At 36.4% G+C, this 18,648-nt stretch overlaps 4 protein-coding genes across 4 annotated transcripts; 3 read left to right on the plus strand and 1 right to left on the minus strand.

Annotated features, from left to right (window-relative positions):
- The first annotated feature begins 5,534 nt into the window (after positions 1 to 5,534).
- On the plus strand, positions 5,535 to 7,564 carry LOC149406024 (ferredoxin thioredoxin reductase catalytic beta chain family protein). Its single transcript, XM_089625554.1, has 6 exons — positions 5,535 to 5,716; positions 6,168 to 6,280; positions 6,885 to 6,934; positions 7,019 to 7,090; positions 7,212 to 7,272; positions 7,459 to 7,564. Exons 1-6 carry the CDS (start codon positions 5,617 to 5,619, stop codon positions 7,501 to 7,503), a joined length of 441 nt encoding a protein of 146 aa, XP_089481680.1. The 5' UTR covers positions 5,535 to 5,616; the 3' UTR covers positions 7,504 to 7,564.
- Positions 7,565 to 8,317: 753 nt separating this feature from the next.
- On the plus strand, positions 8,318 to 11,625 carry LOC149406025 (uncharacterized). Its single transcript, XM_089608329.1, has 7 exons — positions 8,318 to 8,720; positions 8,917 to 9,035; positions 10,009 to 10,058; positions 10,147 to 10,613; positions 10,937 to 11,017; positions 11,149 to 11,211; positions 11,304 to 11,625. Exons 1-7 carry the CDS (start codon positions 8,676 to 8,678, stop codon positions 11,367 to 11,369), a joined length of 891 nt encoding a protein of 296 aa, XP_089464455.1. The 5' UTR covers positions 8,318 to 8,675; the 3' UTR covers positions 11,370 to 11,625.
- Positions 11,626 to 11,913: 288 nt separating this feature from the next.
- LOC149406026 (basic helix loop helix DNA-binding superfamily protein) lies at positions 11,914 to 13,899 on the plus strand. Its single transcript, XM_089608392.1, has one exon. It carries the CDS (start codon positions 11,949 to 11,951, stop codon positions 13,716 to 13,718), a length of 1,770 nt encoding a protein of 589 aa, XP_089464518.1. The 5' UTR covers positions 11,914 to 11,948; the 3' UTR covers positions 13,719 to 13,899.
- A 4-nt stretch (positions 13,900 to 13,903) lies between these two features.
- PMZ (zinc finger (AN1-like) family protein) lies at positions 13,904 to 14,627 on the minus strand. The gene is made up of 2 exons (XM_089608448.1): positions 14,450 to 14,627; positions 13,904 to 14,346 (listed from the first exon to the last, which is right to left on the minus strand). Exons 1-2 carry the CDS (start codon positions 14,552 to 14,554, stop codon positions 13,915 to 13,917), a joined length of 537 nt encoding a protein of 178 aa, XP_089464574.1. The 5' UTR covers positions 14,555 to 14,627; the 3' UTR covers positions 13,904 to 13,914.
- Between the last annotated feature and the right edge of the window lie 4,021 nt (positions 14,628 to 18,648).

Below are 18,648 nucleotides of genomic sequence, written 5' to 3' on the forward strand. Positions count from 1 at the left end.
TTTTTATGTCACGCACGCACGCTTTTTTATATTTAGTGAGAAACTTAGTTTTGTGAAATATATACACACATATGACATATTCAGTTTAGGTGAATCACATTCATCATTCTAATCTATAGAGTATAGATGTAGAAGATAAGAGAGAGAGAGAGAGAGAGAGAGAGAGAGAGAGAGAGAGAGAGAGAGGCAAAATATAAATAAATAAAAAGAAGGGAAAAAAAAAAAAGCAAAAGAAAACCCTAGAAATTGAAGAGGGTATAATCAGCCTTGGTTTTTCAACGCAGGAGAGAGAGAGAGAGAGATAATTATGTCGTCTCCGAAATTTCAGAATGGTCATCATTACTCTTTCTTCATCTTTCCTATTCAACTTCTTCTCAATCTCACCCCACAAGCTTCAAACCCATCATCATCACACCAACAGCCGATTATCAGAAAAAGAAAAAAGAAAAAGAAAAGAAAAGAAGGAGAGACAGAGAGAGAGAGAGACACAATGATTACGATCACTAGAAAGTATCAACAAAGTTTGTTTATCAAGCCATGCCTATATTTCGGTGGTTGTGACATTTCTTCTTCTTCTTCTTCTTCTTCTTCACCAAGACTTGTGTTTTACGAGAGATTTGATTGAAAGAAAAGGTGATCTCTTTTGATCTTCTTTGGGGAATCAAGCGTCGTGGTCCGAATGGTTTGCTCTACACCAAACGCAAATCAACTCAGTCGCAAGTAAAAGCACTATTTACATCTAATATATATATATAATATCTTTTGTTTCGTTTTTAGATCTTGTTTTCTTTGGATGTCGTTCAAAGGGTTTTCTGGATTCCTAGTTTTCTTTCAATAGCTCTTCTTTTGTTATATGTAGATGTAAGATCTTGTGTACTGCATATATCAGTATAAATAATATTAATCTAGTTGTATTATACTATGGTTCATGGTTTATTATACTTTTTTTTTTTGTATTTTGACCTAGTACTTCCTGATTTTTTCCCTCTCCGATCGTTAGTCACTAAAATGTAAAATGCCTCGTCATTAAACAATATAGTGATTCCTTCTATTTTTAGTAGATCTCGAGCTACTTTGACGTTTGGTTGTATCAGGGTTTTCAAAAGCATTAGTATCAATTTGTTTTTATCGGACCATATTTGAATTTTGTGATCTATGTGCATATAGGGTTTCATCGTAGCTCAAGCAAATCATTAATTAGTTAATTAGGCCCATCTACCTGAAAAATTAGTCACATGACTCACATACTATTGGTGTGACTATGTATATATAATTATACATATAGAGTATAGACATATCATATATATGTATATATATCTATATAGAGAGAGAAAGTGAGAGTGAGAGAGAGAGAGTAATTAGCTTCTGAAGTCAAAATACGAATAATTGAGCACAGACAACACGAAGACATTTACAAGACCCAGTCATGTAATCATGACCATCGGTCGTATTTCTTTGCGTGTATACATGAAGATATATACTAGATTGTAACTTTAGCGACTTGATAATAAATATATTCATGACGCGAACGATTAATGAAGCATGCAATGCCTTCTGAATGATTATCAGTACTCAAAACTTATGACAGCGTTTTCTGATTAGAAATAATAATAATAATATATATGTGATGCTACAACTAGTGTTTTACTTATTTATTATTATTTCATTAACAGATGCTATACCTATATAAGTAGTTAATAAATTAATACACTTCTTGCTGAGTAGAGTCTAGAAAACGTGATAGTACAATTTGCATGTTCAAATGAGTTATTTATTTGAGCAAATATTTTTTTTTATCTATACAAGTGTTTGTGTGTGTGTGTGTGTTGTTTACTTATGTAAATCTTTAGGAAAAGAATTCTAATTCTATTCCGTCTCCGGCACGAAATTTGTATGTTCATCATATAAAACTGGACAGAGATTCATATTGATATATATGTACATGCATGTATTATACGTCACGTTCTTAATCGTGACGTATCTTATATACTACAATGTTCTTGCTACTTTTGGTACATCACGTGTGTTTCAATGTGAATTTCATTATGACCATATATATATATATATATGTATATTAATTCATCATGTCATGCCAAGGACTTGTTATGAATAATCATGATCAATGCTACGACTCACAATCACATGATCAAAGGCCTAACGCAAGTTCAACCGGGTTTTTTTCTTCTGGAACTACTAAGGTTATTTCATACGAAATTTTCATAAATTGCTACCGTTTTAAAAAGACTCACTCTCTCTCTCTACGTGGGTTTTCTCTCAACAAGAAACCCTAGTTGCTCATCGCCGCCACCCCGGCCCGGGACAAGGATGTCGCTCTCGTTCGACTCCGACCCAGGAGAAGGGCATCGTTCGACTCTGTTCTGTCTCCATAGGCGCGGTCCTCCGGTTCATCTCCGCCCCGACGGATGGCCATTCCCTTCGGGGTGTCTCGGTCGAGCAGCATATCGGCTTTCTCCGGGAGGTTTTTTTTTAAGAGATCCGGCTCAAATCTCAGATTTGAACCGGAATGGTGGGTTTGGGCTCTGGATCCGAGTTTTGACGACCGGTCCAAGCAGGGACGAAGCCATGAATCTAAATTAAGGGGGCCTAATTTGCAAAAAAAAAAAAAATCACTGGGGGTTGATTTGTAAATTTTGAGGATACAAAAATATAAAAATAAAATGAAAAATGAACAAAAAGTGCAAAAAAAAAAAATTTGAGGGGGAGCTATAGCCCACCCTGGACTGGTACTGGCTTCGTTCTTGGGTCCAAGCTTTATTTTCGTTCCATGCGGGTTACAAGGGCTGAGCTCCGGCTCAATTTTTCTCCGAGCGGATTGTTGCAAGTTTGGCTGAGGCGAAGCTCCGGGCGTTGACTGCGAGGGACGCGGCGAAGGTGTTTTGGGCATCTAGGAGTTGGCGTCGTTTGGTATAGCTTCTATTTTTGTTTCTCTGTTTTGTTTAATCTGGCTGGTCAGATGTAGTTTTATGTTTCGTTGGTATGGATGTGTTAGTCAGATAGTGAGTAGTGTTGTTGTTCCACATTAAGGTGGGTGTTTGAGTGGTGCAAATGAAATAGTTATTTGGGTTTAATTTATGTTGCTATCCTCTTTCCAAAAAAACAAAAATTGAAATTTGGATGGATTAGCTTTGTTTTGTCTCGAGACAGTTTAGAGTCTCTCAGGAAACCGAGTTTGATGTAAAGATCGAGTGTTTACTTAGGATTGGTAGTGATCTTGCTCGATTTCAGGATTTGCAGAAGACATATGTGGAAGAGGTCCAATGGAATTCTTGACGGGATTAACATTTTCGGCAAAATAGATTCTTGTTCGTTTATTTACTTTGTCAATCTTCTGTTTCTATTTTCAATTTAGGACATCTATTATTTGAATGAAGTTTTGGTCTTTGTCCGGAATCTTTGTATGGTTGAAGTCAATTCTAATTGTTAATGAGAATTCTTTGAGTTTTCTCTTCTTGAATGATCGAAGAGGTTTGAGGAAGCCTATTTTTTTATAAAAAAAAAAAAAAAAAAAAACACTAGGGCTATTTCACAACGACGATGAAAATTAGGTTATCTCTTGATATTTTTCAGAACTAATATCAAGATAAAAATTAGTTTAATGTGTCGTCATCATTAGTTGGACTTCCGATATATTCTTTTTCGGAAGTAGGCATCAATATTCTTCAGATATACATTAATTATATGTGTCAGTTGGAGCAAAAAGTAATCAAAAGTTGAATTAAGTCTGATTTTATATTTTTAATAAGTCAGGTTTGTGCGTTGGAATACTTTTGGAGCTGAATTCAATGTCCAATTTATCTTCCACACATGTCGTTTTTCATCCTTTATCTGTGTGACTATCATTACTCCTCAAACGCTAGGGTCAGCAAGTACAAAGCATGTATCGTATTTGTAAACTATATTTATACTTTAAAAGTAAAAAAAAAATAATAAAAAAAAGTGCTGGGGTTTAAAAAAAAAGATATTTTGAAACAAGTTATTTTGTTCAGTTATGTTTATAAACTTTGTATACTCCTTCGGTCTTCCCTAAGTCTATATTGATCACTAGTGTGCAGCATAAAAGAATAAAAACTCGAATTAACTTGTGATTACAAGAAGTAATTAATTAGTAATCAAGGGTCTTTTTTTAAATTTATTTCTCTCACTATCAAAAGTTGAACGACATTGGCACATTGCTTTAACTTTTATTTAGACACGAGTAAAAAATATTTCATCGAGCTCAAAAAGACATAGAAAAAGACTTTCTGAAAGAACATAATTTTATTTATAGGAGAGTCTAATCAAATGGCTATTTGTTGATGAGTTCTCATTAGGGGAGTAGTTCTGGCTGATACATTAGCATGCTAACTCTTACATTAGCATCCTAATTATTAACTAATCTTAGGATTCCTTTGCTAACGTAGTCGGGGAGACTATATTATATATAAAAATAATATATCAATACTATATACTCATATCAGGTGAGTTTCACATGTCAAGTAAGAGTCACACATATGAGTGTGTTGATACGTCAGCGCGCTGATAAATAACAACACTCGTATACAAAAATAACATCCTCATATAAGCTACATTGAGAGGCCTTATATGTTGAGCTTCTCTTTGAGTTCCATAAACTAGACTCTTGGGAAGCACAACAACATTTAGATCGATGGTGGAAACATAGCTTATCTTGAGTTCATGACAAATAATCATGTCTCAAATAATGTATAGATTTCCACATGGTAATTTTTTTTTTTTTTTTTTTGCGTGCTGACGAAATTAACAATCATCACTGGGACGGACTATTTTTTAGACAATTTATTAAATAGGCCATAATTAATACTAGATTAATTCATAATAATATGTACCATCTTTAATATTATTAATTGTATAAGACTACATTTGTTAGATGTTGATGAACTTATTGAACTTATTTAACTGATCAATTACAATTATATTAGACTACAAATAACTAGTGTTTGGTTACTAGACAGATTTTAATATTCTTAACTACAATATATGGACATATTATTCATATCTCATAAATACAATACAATTATTCAACAGTGTCATAAAAAAACATAAGATACGGGTCGGAAATTAAGGGCATTTCTGTAAAATTACGCATGTAAATAAAACGCAGTGGTTATTTACCTAACATTTATGAAATGTTGACTATTTAAGAATTCCAAACGTTTAAGTTGACTATTTCCTTTAAGAAAAAAAAAATTTATTTCATGACGAGTATTTACTTGTAATACATAGTACATACTAGAGAATAGTGTTTAGAATGTTAATACCTTTTATCAAATGCAAGTCAGAATGACATATATTTCACAACCAATCACACCCACAGAGCAAAAAACGACAACATTACAGTGGCAATTACGGGCCTAATAGATTGGGCCTAGGGAAGCCCATTGGGCGCTTTGGAAATGGAGCGAGTCGAGTGGTTCGCGTGACTTCTCCGCCGATCTTAACAAATGAGTGGTCGTCGCTGCTTTATTTTAATTAATTAAAAAACTAAAACAAATTCAATAAATAAAAGTATTACAAGAAGCAAGAACTAAACGCAAAAAACAGAGAGTGAGAGATTGAGATTTTTCCTTCTTCGTAGCCATGAGTGTTCAAGCTTCGTCTTCTTCGTTGAGCTTCGGCGTTTCGTCTTTCGTTTCTCATCCCAATCGCTCTCGTCAACGCACTCTGATCCGCGCCCAAGGTTTGTCACTTCAGTCCTCTTCAACTCCGAGGTCTGTCACTCTTTTGGAAATGAATCACGAATAGACCTTTGGAATTTCCTCTTTTTAATCGCTCGTGGCTCTCAATAATCGTCTATACGAAGAAAAAACAAATCAGTATCTACTGGTTTTGTATGACATTAAGTTAGTTAAGTAAGGTATTGTGTGACATTGTTGAATCGAAAACTGGTGTGAAATTTTCTGTTTGAAAGCCCTATGATAGGATAAACGTGTATAAAATTTCGCAAAAGATGTGCCAGAACGATATGGAATTTAAACTTTTCGATTGCTAAGCTTATCGTGTAGTTTTTGGCCAATTTATCCACTAAATAAAATCGGCTATAACGAATCGTTTTCCTATTGTTTTAGAGACACTGTTCATTTTTGGCAATTTTGTTTCTAAGGTCGGTTGTTTTTATTCAATTTTCGCAGTCGAACCGTCGGAGAAGTCTGTTGAGATAATGAGGAAGTTCTCGGAGCAATATGCTCGAAGGTCTGACACGTATTTCTGCGTCGATAAGGGAGTCACATCTGTTGTTATCAAGGTATTTTTTTGGCATCTTCATTGTCGATTAGTCTAATATGTTGTTAGTGAATCTATCAGCTAAGAATATGGTATATGTTGTTTTGGGAATCAAGATTCGGCCTTTGCACCATAGATTTAAGTTGGAAGTTCGTTTAAGATTTTACCGATTTAAAAAAAAAAAAAAAACTGTCCTATATTCGTGTGCCTTGGATGTTTAGGCTATATAGAAACTGGACATGGTATTGAAGTTTGAATTTGAAATGAATTCATGGCTTAGAGAAGAGCACTGAGTAGTCATATTATGTGTGAGAGTACATTCTCTTTTTGGCCTATTCATTAGCTCATTCGAATTGACTTGACTTGTTCTAAACATTTTTTTATTTTTTTTAAGTACATGTTCTACTTTTGCATTAAAAATGTATATAATTTCTTTCACTTTGCAGTATTGGTTTTGCTCGAAAAAGAGGTTTTGCAGTGTTAACACTCAAATTATGTTTTTATCTTAATCTTAACTACCCGTACAAAAGAGCGTGTCGATAACAGTTTCCTTAGCCAAGTCCTTGTGTCTCTTCTTCCATTTATTTTGCATCCCTTGATGAGAATCTCGGTATGAATTGCAACAGGGATTGGCAGATCATAAAGATCAATTGGGCGCACCACTTTGCCCTTGTCGGTAAGAATTCGCTTAAGTTTTCTGCATAATTAGCACTATTGTTTCCTTGTAACAATCTTAGTCTAAAGTCCATATATCATTCAGGCATTATGATGACAAGGACGCTGAAGCTAAGCAGGGCTTTTGGAACTGTCCATGTGTGCCTATGAGAGAGAGGTTCCAATTTTCTAGCTACAAACCACATCGAAACTTATTTATGCATAAAACACACCATTTTTAAGCCATTAATCAATTTTATAAACCTCATGGATATATAACTTGCTTCTTGGCACGACAGGAAGGAATGCCACTGCATGCTCTTTCTCACTCCAGAAAACGATTTTGCAGGGAAAGAACAGGTAATAATCCCGATTATCGCTGCTATTACTATCTATATCGATTCGAAATTGTAATAATATGAATTCGGAACAAAAGAGAGAGATAAATTGCACCTAGTTTCCCGGGTTGTCGTTTTATTTCGATTTCGTTAAAAGCCTCTGTATTTTGTGGTCTCTTAAACCGCTGCCGTTTTCGTTGTGTTGCAGACAATCTCTTTGGAAGAGATCAGGGAAACAACTGCAAATATGTAACTGGATTTTTCTTTGAACACTTTAACTCTTTGTACCTGGCAGGAGAGAAGGAAGTGAGAGAGAAGGAAGTGAGAGAGAATATGACAAAAGTTCATGTTTTGTATGTATATATTTATATACTACGTGAAACTAATCATCAGATGTCTTTTGGATTTCCGTTCTCTCTACTGTTGTGCATGATTGTTTTTACCTTTGCTCAGCATGTAAAGCACACGCCTGAGATTAGTAGCTAATACTTCAAATATCTTTTTGTAATTTACATTGGATTATTACATTACAACCACAATTATTTACTTATATTTTTGCTAAAAAAAATTCCTTGACATTGATTTCAGTATTTAATTAAAAAAATTATAAATTAAAATTCTTGAAAAGCTTGTCAAAATCCAAAACCCGACTACAAAATTCGTATTTCTCGCATATTTGAGATCATTCAGAATTTTGAATTGTCTCAATATATGTAATTTGTATTTTCTCTTACATTCAAAGAAAATATCATACAACTAATCATTAACAAAATGACTAAAATTTAAATTTTTATGTTGTTAGGTCGTCAAAATTGTTTTGATGTTATGATTAGAGTTTTAGATGATTTATATAAATAATTTACCACTTTAGGGTCGAACAAATTAATGTAATCGTGCACTCACACATTTTAGTTTAATTAGCTCTTTAACTTGAACATAATCAAATACATTAGATATTAAAAATTAAACTCCTCACAAGTAAAAGCAATTACCGTTAAAAAAAAAAAAAAAATTCAACAAATGATTAAAGTCTTTTCCTTCAATGTTCACTACTTCACTTTACCACGGCCCTAGTCAAGAGTCTACGCTTGCAAAGTGTAGAGAAAAATAGAGGGGAGCGAATTCAGACAAGAACGAAGCAAACACCTCACTTTCCTTTCTTCAACAAAAGCTCTCTTCTTTCTCTCTTTTAAATTTCCTTCTTTTCTTACTTTCTAGGGTTTCTCTCTTTCTTCCTCTGCGATTTCTCTTCCAATCGGAGAAGCTACGGCCATGGCAATGCCGAGCTTCGACTTGCTCTCAATTCCACTCAGTCGCACATCAAATCGTTTCCGTTCCTAGTCGAGAAAGAAGCAAAAATCTGTTCGTTCCTCTCTCGGATCCTGAAAAGCCGAAGATTTCGAGAACTTAGCTTTGTTCTCGGCGATGTCGAATCCCAGGGTCACTATCACCCTCGGTCGCTCCGGTCAGGTACTTCGGTTCATGGCATTTCAGCTTAATTGCTTTACTTAGATTGATAGATAGAGTAATTCGGAATTCCGTGGAACAAGCTTTGTAGTTCGTGATTCTTCTGTACTAGGATTGTGGATTGGTCATGATCTTGACTGTTTCCATTTCGAGGAATGAGTATTTGGTTTTTGATTTCCTTACATGTTTTTTTTTGCAGGTCGTAGAGAGAGGAGGTACAGAATCGAAGTTTTCGCGTGGTGGTTACAATGGATTGGTGTCTGGAAGTAAGAGATCATCCGGGGATGGACAACGGATCGATTCAAATGCCAACAAAAGGTTCGGTTATGTTTCTTCTTTTCATTTTCCTGGTACGTTGCACTTTTGGGAATGAAAGCTTAGATGATATTCTTAATCCCTTTATTCCATAAATGCATAGTCAAGAAATCAGCAAGGTGTATGTATTGGTATCACTAATGTGGAAAATATCTTAGCTATCGGGCCCTCTTTCATTCCACGGATTCTATTGTGAAGCTATCAAAGGCGATCTCAACTTTTCGGGTTTTCGAAAGAAAAAAATGATCACAGTTACAGGATTTTCATGGAGTTCTGAAGTTGATCACCTTACATTTTCTAAATAATGAAAAGAGATATCCTTTAGTCGACATTTTTTTATGGACTTTTAGTTAATTTACCAAACTTGGCATAATGAATGTACGATCATATTAGTTTAGCTTATTCTTAATCTATCATGGTCCCCGGTAATATGATAATATCTACTTTATTATCCATTTTGGTGAACGAACATGCGGAAATCAATTAAAATATGGGTCCAGTGGCTATCTAGTCATATGAAACGTTAGAATTTTTGAAATAGTCAACGTTTCGTTAATTTTTTCTAAATAGCCACGTAAATCTATTTACGCTATCAAAATAACAAAAAGTATAGAATAATTTTCTAGTAAATATAGCTATTCACAAAACATTTACAAAAGTTTTTGGCTATTTACGAAAAATTTACAAAACGTTGGCTAAAACACAAACGTTTATGTTTATGTGGCTTATATTTCTAAATTTTTGTTAAAATATTGATTGAGGAATAGATTTTTAACAATCAATAAACATAGCGATAATATAACAGTAAACAGATAGCTGAGGGGATGGTTGTGGTCGACTTTACATAAAACTCAGGGGTTATGGTTGATATTTTACCTTTCTTTTTGGTTAGTTTACTTGAGATCTAATGTTAAGTTAGGACCTTTTTTTTGTGGTCGCGTGACAATTCTGTGTCTTCCTTCGCATCTCATAATAGACGGCGCAGTGACAAGATCAAGTGGAGCTCTGCGGGCAATACACAGCAAGGTATACAACGACGCCTGAAATCTTTGACTTACTCAATTTACGCATCGTTTCCTCTGTTCTTGATTATCGATCCTCGCGACAAGTGAAGATCACCAGCTCAGTCGCAATGACCTCAGGTTAAAATTGATTCGCAAAAGACGACCGAAGCAAAGTCAAGGCGGGAAGGTCGTTCACCGAATTCTGCAGTACGACGACTCCGAGGCGAACGGAACAGTGGGTTTCCGGAAAATTCCGTCCAGAGAGAGCGCGGACGATCTTCACTCGTTGGGCTCTGCGAGGAGTCATTACTCGTCTCGAGCCCCGAACGGAATGGTGAGAGGTAGATCGCACTCCGACAGAGCTCTGACGAGTTTGGGGATATCACCTCCGAGACGTTTTGACGAAATGTGGGAACCAGTACCGCCACATCAGCAAGTAAGGGCAACGGACGCTTTGAGAGACGGACGGTTTGTTGTTTCCGGGTCTCGGCCAATTCCAGTCTCGTCCGGGGCCAGGAATTTCGTTTCGCACTTCCCGATCGGACATGGAAACATGCGACGACAACGTTCACATATGGTACTAGTCTCTTTGTGTTGCTCTTCATTGCATATTTTTTTTTTTTTTTTTTTTTGCGAAACTCAATTGGGAAAAATGAGAGAAGGAAAGCTTCGTTGAGAGAGAGGATTTAGTCCTGAAAAACATTCAAAGAGAAAGAAGAAGCCAGATTGGGCCCGTGGGGACTCAAGCACGCTTTTTAAGAAAAGAAAAAAAATACCTAAGAAATTTTCAAATAAGTCCCCATCGAGATTTTTTTTTTCAAACTAGCCGCCCCTAAAAAATAATTCTAGCTTCGTCCCAATACTAATAAAGTCAAGTGTGCCTCTCTTTCTCTCTGTCAGGTCGATGAACCTCGTACCGTATCTGGTTTGTTGCACGTCCTTGGGTTGGAGAAATATGCGATTCTCTTCCAAGTCGAAGAGGTAAGTTCTGCTCTGACCAAGTATTTCGTATCGGCTTCTCCGTTATTAGCATATTCTGTAGGAGTCAGAGCAAGAGAAATGGGAAAAGTAAATCCATCTTTAACGCTTGGATTGTATGTGATAATATCCAGGTGGACATGACTGCACTGAGGCAGATGGAAGATAAGGACCTCAAGGACTTGGGAATACCAATGGTAAAAACTGTAAAATTAAACTCTAGCTTCAGGTTTGACTTTCATGGTTATGTTCTTCTCACACAATTCAAGATGGTTGCTTTGATTTGCAGGGACCGAGGAAAAAAATCCTTCTTGCTCTCGAGGCGTCTCAGCCTCAACAAAGACAACCGCGATAAAACGGTCGACTTCAATGGTTTTGTTGTAAATTGTTCGATACGGCGGTGATGATATATTGTATGTGGTCGTGTATTGTGTGTTGTGTAATTTATTAAATCAAATTGGCATTCAGTCATTGAGTGCAACACTCAGAAACTGTATAATGATCGTACTTGTAATTTGAATTATTTGTTGTATTAATGATTAGAGTGTAGAGAGAATGTTTGCAACTGATTATTTATAATAAAAAAATAGAATTGAAAGCTTTGAATAAAATCTCAAGTCTCTCTCAACACGCTTTGACAGAGAGATTGTGCTATATGGGGGACACGGAAGGACTTCCAAAATCTTCCCATTCAAAACTAATAAGGTTATATATAAACTCGTCATAAAATACTTAATTTTATGACAAATTTCGACATAAAAAAATATAGATTCAGAATTTTTATTTTTATTTTTTTTATTTGTAATTTTGATTAAAGTTATTAAGTTTGGTATATTATCACCGAAGTAACAATTAGTAACTTTTGATTGCGAGGAAAATGACATTGCTATGTTGAAGTGAATAATCCAATAAGTCTAGATTCGAGCTCTAAGTGATGCAAAAAAATATTTGGAACAAAGTTCCTTATGAACAACAGTCAAGCCTTTGCTTTGCGATGATACGAACTAGAGGAAGTCTCAACTATTTTTGTGCACTGAATCTCCAATCCATTTCCTCCATAGCCGAGCACATCAAGAAGTGCACGAGCGTGGTCGAGATAGAAGAATTCCACGCCTATGTAATCAAGTCTGGTTCTAGCGGAGACGCTTTCTTGGCCAACCAATTCATCGCCGCCTATTCCAAGTCTCTCTGTATCGCCAGCGCGGTCCGAGCATTCAGCCAAGTCGAGACTTCCAACGTGTTCCTCGAGAACGCCATGATCAGAGCCTTCGTCAATTGCGGTTTTCCTTTCGAAGCTTCGCACTGGTACGTAGCCATGTTGAGGGCCGATATTTGTCCCACGAGCTACACATTCTCGCCGCTGATCAGGGCTTGCGGTTCGCTATCCTCGCCGGAATTCGGCCAAGCGGTTCACGGGCATGTGTGGAAATACGGCTTCGACTCCCATGTGTATGTCCAGACTAATTTGCTTGATTTTTATTCGAAGCTGGGCAGGATCAAGGAAGCACGGAAGGTGTTCGACGAAATGCCCGAGAGAGATTCTTTCGCTTGGACAGCGATGATCTCGGCTCACATTCGAGCCGGCGATATCACCTCCGCCGGGTTATTGTTTGACAAGGTCCCACAATCGAACACGGCCACTTGGAACGCGATGATCGACGGGTACGCTAGGATCGGGAACGTGGAATCCGCGGAGCTTTTGTTCCACCGAATGCCCTCCCGGGACATAATCTCGTGGACCACCATGATCGCGTGTTACTCGCAGACGAAACGATACCGAGAGGCTCTTTCGGTTTTCAAAGAGATGATCGAAACCGGCACCAAACCCGACGAGACAACAGTGGTCACCGTGATCTCGGTCTGTGCCCATCTCGGAGCCCTCGAACTCGGGAAGAGGATACACTTTTACGCTCTCCGAAATGGGTTCGAACTCGACGTCTATATCGGGTCCGCGCTCATCGACATGTACGGAAAATGCGGCGCTCTCGAGAGCTCGCTCGTGGTCTTCGTCAAGCTGCGAGAGAAGAACTTGTTCTGCTGGAACGCCGCGATCGAGGGTCTCTCGTCCCACGGCCGAGCCGACGAAACCCTAGCCATGTTCGCGAAGATGCGAAAACACGGCGTCGGACCCAACGGCGTGACGTTCGTCAGCGTTTTGAGCGCTTGCGCTCACGCGGGCCTCGTCGAAGAGGGTCGCCGGAGATTCTCGAGCATGAGGAACGAGTACTCGATCGACCCCGGGATCGAACACTACGGTTGCATGGTCGATCTGCTGAGCCGAGCCGGGCTGCTCGAGGAAGCGCTGGGCTTGATTCGGGGCATGAGATTCGAGCCCAACGCTGTGATATGGGGCGCGTTGTTGAATGGGTGTAAGGTTCACAAGAACCTGAGGCTCGGCGAGATCGCCTCGGATCAGCTTCGGGTATTGGAACCGGAAAACGGTGGTTGGTACCACCTTTTGGCCGATTTGTTCGCCGGAGAGAATCGATGGGACGACGTGAAGAGGACATGGACGAAGATGAAGGAGCTCGGTGTCGAAAAACGATGCCCCGGATCGAGCTGTATCGAGGTTCAGAGAAAGATTCACTATTTCTCGGCCTCCGATACCTCTCACCCGGATAGCCCTCAAATCTACTGTTTGTCTACTCTCTTAAACCACCAACTCAAATTGCTTGCCTGTGTTTCAGATCACATGGCTATCTGATATGATTAATCTTTTCAAAAAGATGTTTGACATTATATATTAGCAATTTTTTAAAATTCACTTGATTCATAATCCACTTCAATAGTACTTGTAATATGAATTCTTTGTTGTATTAATGGATACAGTGCAGAAAGAAAGTTTGCAACTGATAATGAATAATCAAATATATATATGTATAGAATTGAAACAAAATCTCTCAACACGCTTTGACAGAGTGATTGTTGCTCTTTGCGGACACAGAAGAACTGTTACAATCTTTGCCATTCCTGCCGGAGAAAGCCGCCATGAACTTCTCGTTCCACGCCGGAGCCGATCTCGCCGGAGCGCAGAGGTGATCCGCCGGGAATCTGTGGCCGAGGCACACCTTGACTCTGCAGGCTTTGCACACACTGGAGTTCGAGAAAGTCAAAGCTTCTCTGCAACGCCTGACCGGACAAATCGGCTTCTTCTTCTTCTTCGGGTCACACTCGCCGGAGCTCCGGTGGATTTCCAGCAACCGCCGATCGTCGGCCTCGCCGGTGATTTCCACGGCGGAGGAGCAAGTCTCGCAGAGAACGACTCTCCGGCTCTCCCGATCGGAGTCCGGGCATTTATGGGATCGGTACGATCGGTGTTCGAGACAATACACCTGCCACGTCGGATAATACCGGAGTTTTTTTCCTTTTTTAATTTAATCAGAAAATTCAATTTAGCTTGGTGTACAAGAAAAGAAGGAAATTAAATTAATTTACCTTATGACAAGCTTGGCAATCGAAGGGAAGGAAATCAAGCTGTTTGCAATCTGTGAATTCGCAGTGTTTCCCCAAATCCGGGAAAGCCTCTGTTCCACCTCCCATGGCTTCAGATCAACACGACACCGTTTAGCTTTCTTTTGTTTTGTTTGAAGGAGAAGAAAAATAAAATGAGATAATGGTTAAAGATGGGTTTCTGTTAAACATATATATATACCTACGTATATTTCTTGGGGCATAAGACAACGTACCTAAGCTAAGCGCATACGAAAGCGATTATTATCTTCCTTCCTAATTAAGAACCTTCTGGGTTTTCTCTGTTCTTTTGCCACGTGGATTTTTTTTGCGGCGCTATTTTTGGAACGAACTTTGACCTGTAGTTGACGGAGTTTGACTTTCTGTTGGTTTCGGCTAATCGTTCAAATTACTGAAACGCCCCGCCAGATGGGGCTATATATTATTCGTTTTTTTTTTTTAAATATAAGAAAAATATATTATTCGTTTTTATATGATATATTTTGAATATAAGAAAATCATTTAATTAAAATCCTACTTCCACTAGAATAATAACCCAATTCCTACTTCCGAATGACAAGTGCAGTCAGCTCTTTAGGCACACACACACATCTATAAATAAGTAACGCAAAATTGAACTCTTAAGCTCTTAAAGAATATATAAAATAAAATATAAATAATTAAAAACCCAACAGCTAAACTACGTACTACACTATAATCAACATTTTTTCCCCAAACAAGATGGTCGTCATAAGATGCTGCTTCAAAAAGTCAACGGAAACCTCCGGAGAAGAGTCGATGACAAAAGAAGCAAATGTTGGGCCCGATTTCAACCCGTGGTCCGACCCCGAGAAGCTCGAAGAGCTCTTGAAAGACTTGATATTAATGTCTAAAACCGAGAACGAGAACGAAAAAGACGATTATGAGATTTTGAATCCGATGAGCTTTGGTCCAACGAACACGGCTTCAGTGGTGTCCGGGGCAAAAAGGTTGGGCGTGACGACTCATCAGTACTATTGTTCGAGGCAAAAGTTTCTGGCGAGCTACAACTTAAAGAGCAAAGAGAGTTTTAGGAACAAGACAGTCAAGTGGTTTAAGAATAAGCTATATCTTCCTAGTCTAAGTTAGTCCTTAATGTTTTTTTCCTTCTTATTCGTGAAAGTACTGATCAAATTTGCAAACAGAGAAAAATAAAATAATAGTAAAGTCATGTAGACGAGGCATATATGGTATAGTTTTCCCTCCACAAATTTTTGTGATTCGGTGGTTCGTTTAGTTAATGTTTGTTGCTCTATGATTCTGCTTTCCAATTTATTATGGATATTTTAATTAACTACTTAAGTTAAAAGTTGAGTTTTGTAAAGTAGCCCATGTTTAATACATATTGTCAAATAGTTATTAACCAAAATAACTGAGAAAGATGAGACAAAATTACCTTAATTAACTATCAGTTAAAAGTTGTTAAAAAAAAATTAGCTACATAACTTCCAAAATATTAAAATTTTGTAGGAAATTGAGAAAATCACACTACTACAAAAACAGCTTTTAGAAGCGGTATGTTGTTTCTAATTAGAAGCGAAAATTGACTTTTAGAAACAACATGTCACTTCTAAGCCAGTCACCGAACGCGATGCTTTAAAATTGTAAATTTTGACATTATCGCTTCTAAATATTTTTCGCACTTTTAAATTTCGCAAAAATTTGAGCGGTCAAAATTTTCCCTTTAGAAGGTCAATATTGGTTAATATATATTAATGACACGGAAACAGATTAAATCAATTAACGGATGAAAATTTAAACCTCTAATTTTGAAGGTTATTATTGGTGAATATATATTAATGACACATTATAAAAGTATCTGTTGGTTTATATCGAGTGCACACATACAATAACAATATAAAAGAACTTGACGACGATGAATGTCGACCTACAATTAATATTCTGTTATTTGACTTCCAAAATTTCAAAATCATGTAGAGATCAAGGAAAATCACTCATACACGAAAACAAATCAAATCAACTAAAAAAAAAAACTCATTAAAAAGTTTATTTTTCCAATTTCGAAGGTTAATATATGTTAATAAAAGTTTATAAAGGTATATGTTGGTTAAGATTGTATAACAAAATCGGAAATGCAAAATTTAAATTAATCGCTATATGATCAGAATGACTAATCTTGTTTACATTTTGACATTTTAAGTGGTTTAATCTGTTTAGTCTTTCATTTATTAGTATTTGAATTACTGTTTTGAAGGAGTACGTAGTTTATTAGATATTATTTTTTTAATGATAAAATTTTGACTTATTTGTGCAATTGTTAACAGTAAACTAAATTATATCACTATAACTGGATTGCACATATGCGAAAAATTAAGCTAAAACGCTTATATATGTATACAAATATAGTGCTTAAGCTGTGCTACATTTTTTATTGAAAGGTTTTACAAGAAAGTACAGAAGCCAAATAATTAGTGCATAAAAACTTTGTTAACCCAGTCACTGCTGCAGCACTAGACCATCCTCCGATGTACTCTTGGCTCACCGACCTACCTCTTTAAATGGACCGAACTAATCACTAATCCAGTTAAAGAAAATAGAGTCCAATTACTCAAATACTAAAGAAATAGCTAAACTCATGCCTAAATATGATGTATTAGTTTGGACTATTCTTTTAATTTTTAGATAATTTGATTGAAATTTTAACGTTGAAAGTTTAAATGGGTTACATGCATAACTCTCCCCTATTAAATCAGGTAATGATTTATGACATTTATTTATTGCTGTTTTATTTTTGGAAGAGTTAGGTTTATGATTTATTTGGACCCTTATTGCTAAGTTTCTAATTTAAACATAAACTTGATTATATTTTTATATTTAAATAATTGAGTTATATTAATATTTTCGAAGTAACGTCATATGATTTAAAGTTCTACTGTTTTTTTTTTTTTTTTTTTTTTTTTTTTTTTTTTTTTAATTTCTTCAAAACAATAGACACATCATATTATACTTTATAAAAAAATCATTCATTCTGACCCCACTTCAGTTTTAGTAACTACATCATGGAAAACAATCGTTTGTCACAGCATGGGACGAGTGTGAAAGGCTGAGCCTCCTGATAAAACCTTTTTATTTGAGATAAAAAAAAATGTCTACTCAATAATTGATGTATATATTTTATACCGACTTCCGAGAATCTAATTCCTTCTCCACAGTCTGAATTGAAAATCTTTTTTTCTTTTTAACCTAACGCATAAAAAAAAATTTGTTTTCACAAGTCACAACTTATAAAGAAATGAGATATCTTTCTTATATATTTAACCTAACGACGACCTTTTTCTTTTTCTTTCGAATTATTTTGTGAACGAGTACCAAACTAACATCGTCCAAATCGAAGAAATCGGATAGTCAAAATAATATATACTAGCAAGTCAAATAAAATAAAAGTTAATTAGCCACTACAAAATTAACCATATGATCTTGAAACATTATTACGAGTTTACGACCTACATTCACAGCACGAAATCGCAAAACCGATAGTTAAGACTAGAGATTTACAACGATGCGGATCTGATCAACTCACGATCCCAAAAAATAAAGAGAATATTATTAAGAAGCCGACCAAAGCAAGAAGAAATTGGCCACACTTAAATCTTGTAACTCTTTCCTCAAAAAAAAAAAAAAAAAAAAAAATCTTGTAACTCTCACGAGAAGTTTTCAGTTCAGGTCGATCGGTGGGTTTTTAACTGCACAATTATTGTAACAAACTTTGTTTTTACCAACAATAATTATTTCCAAGATTGTCCTATTAATAACTAGTTTTATTAAAAAGACGACGAGACACTGCTGTTGACTATGTATGTTATTTGGTGTCGTTAATTTTAGAAAAGTTAGATTGCCAATTGTAAAGCAAATTCCATCACGCACCTTTCTTTTTGTAAAGTTTAATTTGCATAATTATAATTGCATTATTGCATTTGCATGCATTACATCAAGAGATGACCCAACTAGATTACCACCCAATATGTTTTTAATATATATATATATATATATATATATATGGACGTGTTAATATATATACCACTAAAACTACTATGGCCTCGTGTGTCTGTGTAATATTTTGGTCCTACATTTTAGATTCAAACATTAATCAACCGTCTCTCAAGTCTTGAGTCAATAAAGTAAAA

This window comes from Urtica dioica, chromosome 1 (genome assembly GCF_054948205.1).
Source record: "Urtica dioica subsp. dioica isolate 48M chromosome 1, U.dioica_male_clone48M_v1_H2, whole genome shotgun sequence".
NCBI lineage: Eukaryota > Viridiplantae > Streptophyta > Magnoliopsida > Rosales > Urticaceae > Urtica > Urtica dioica.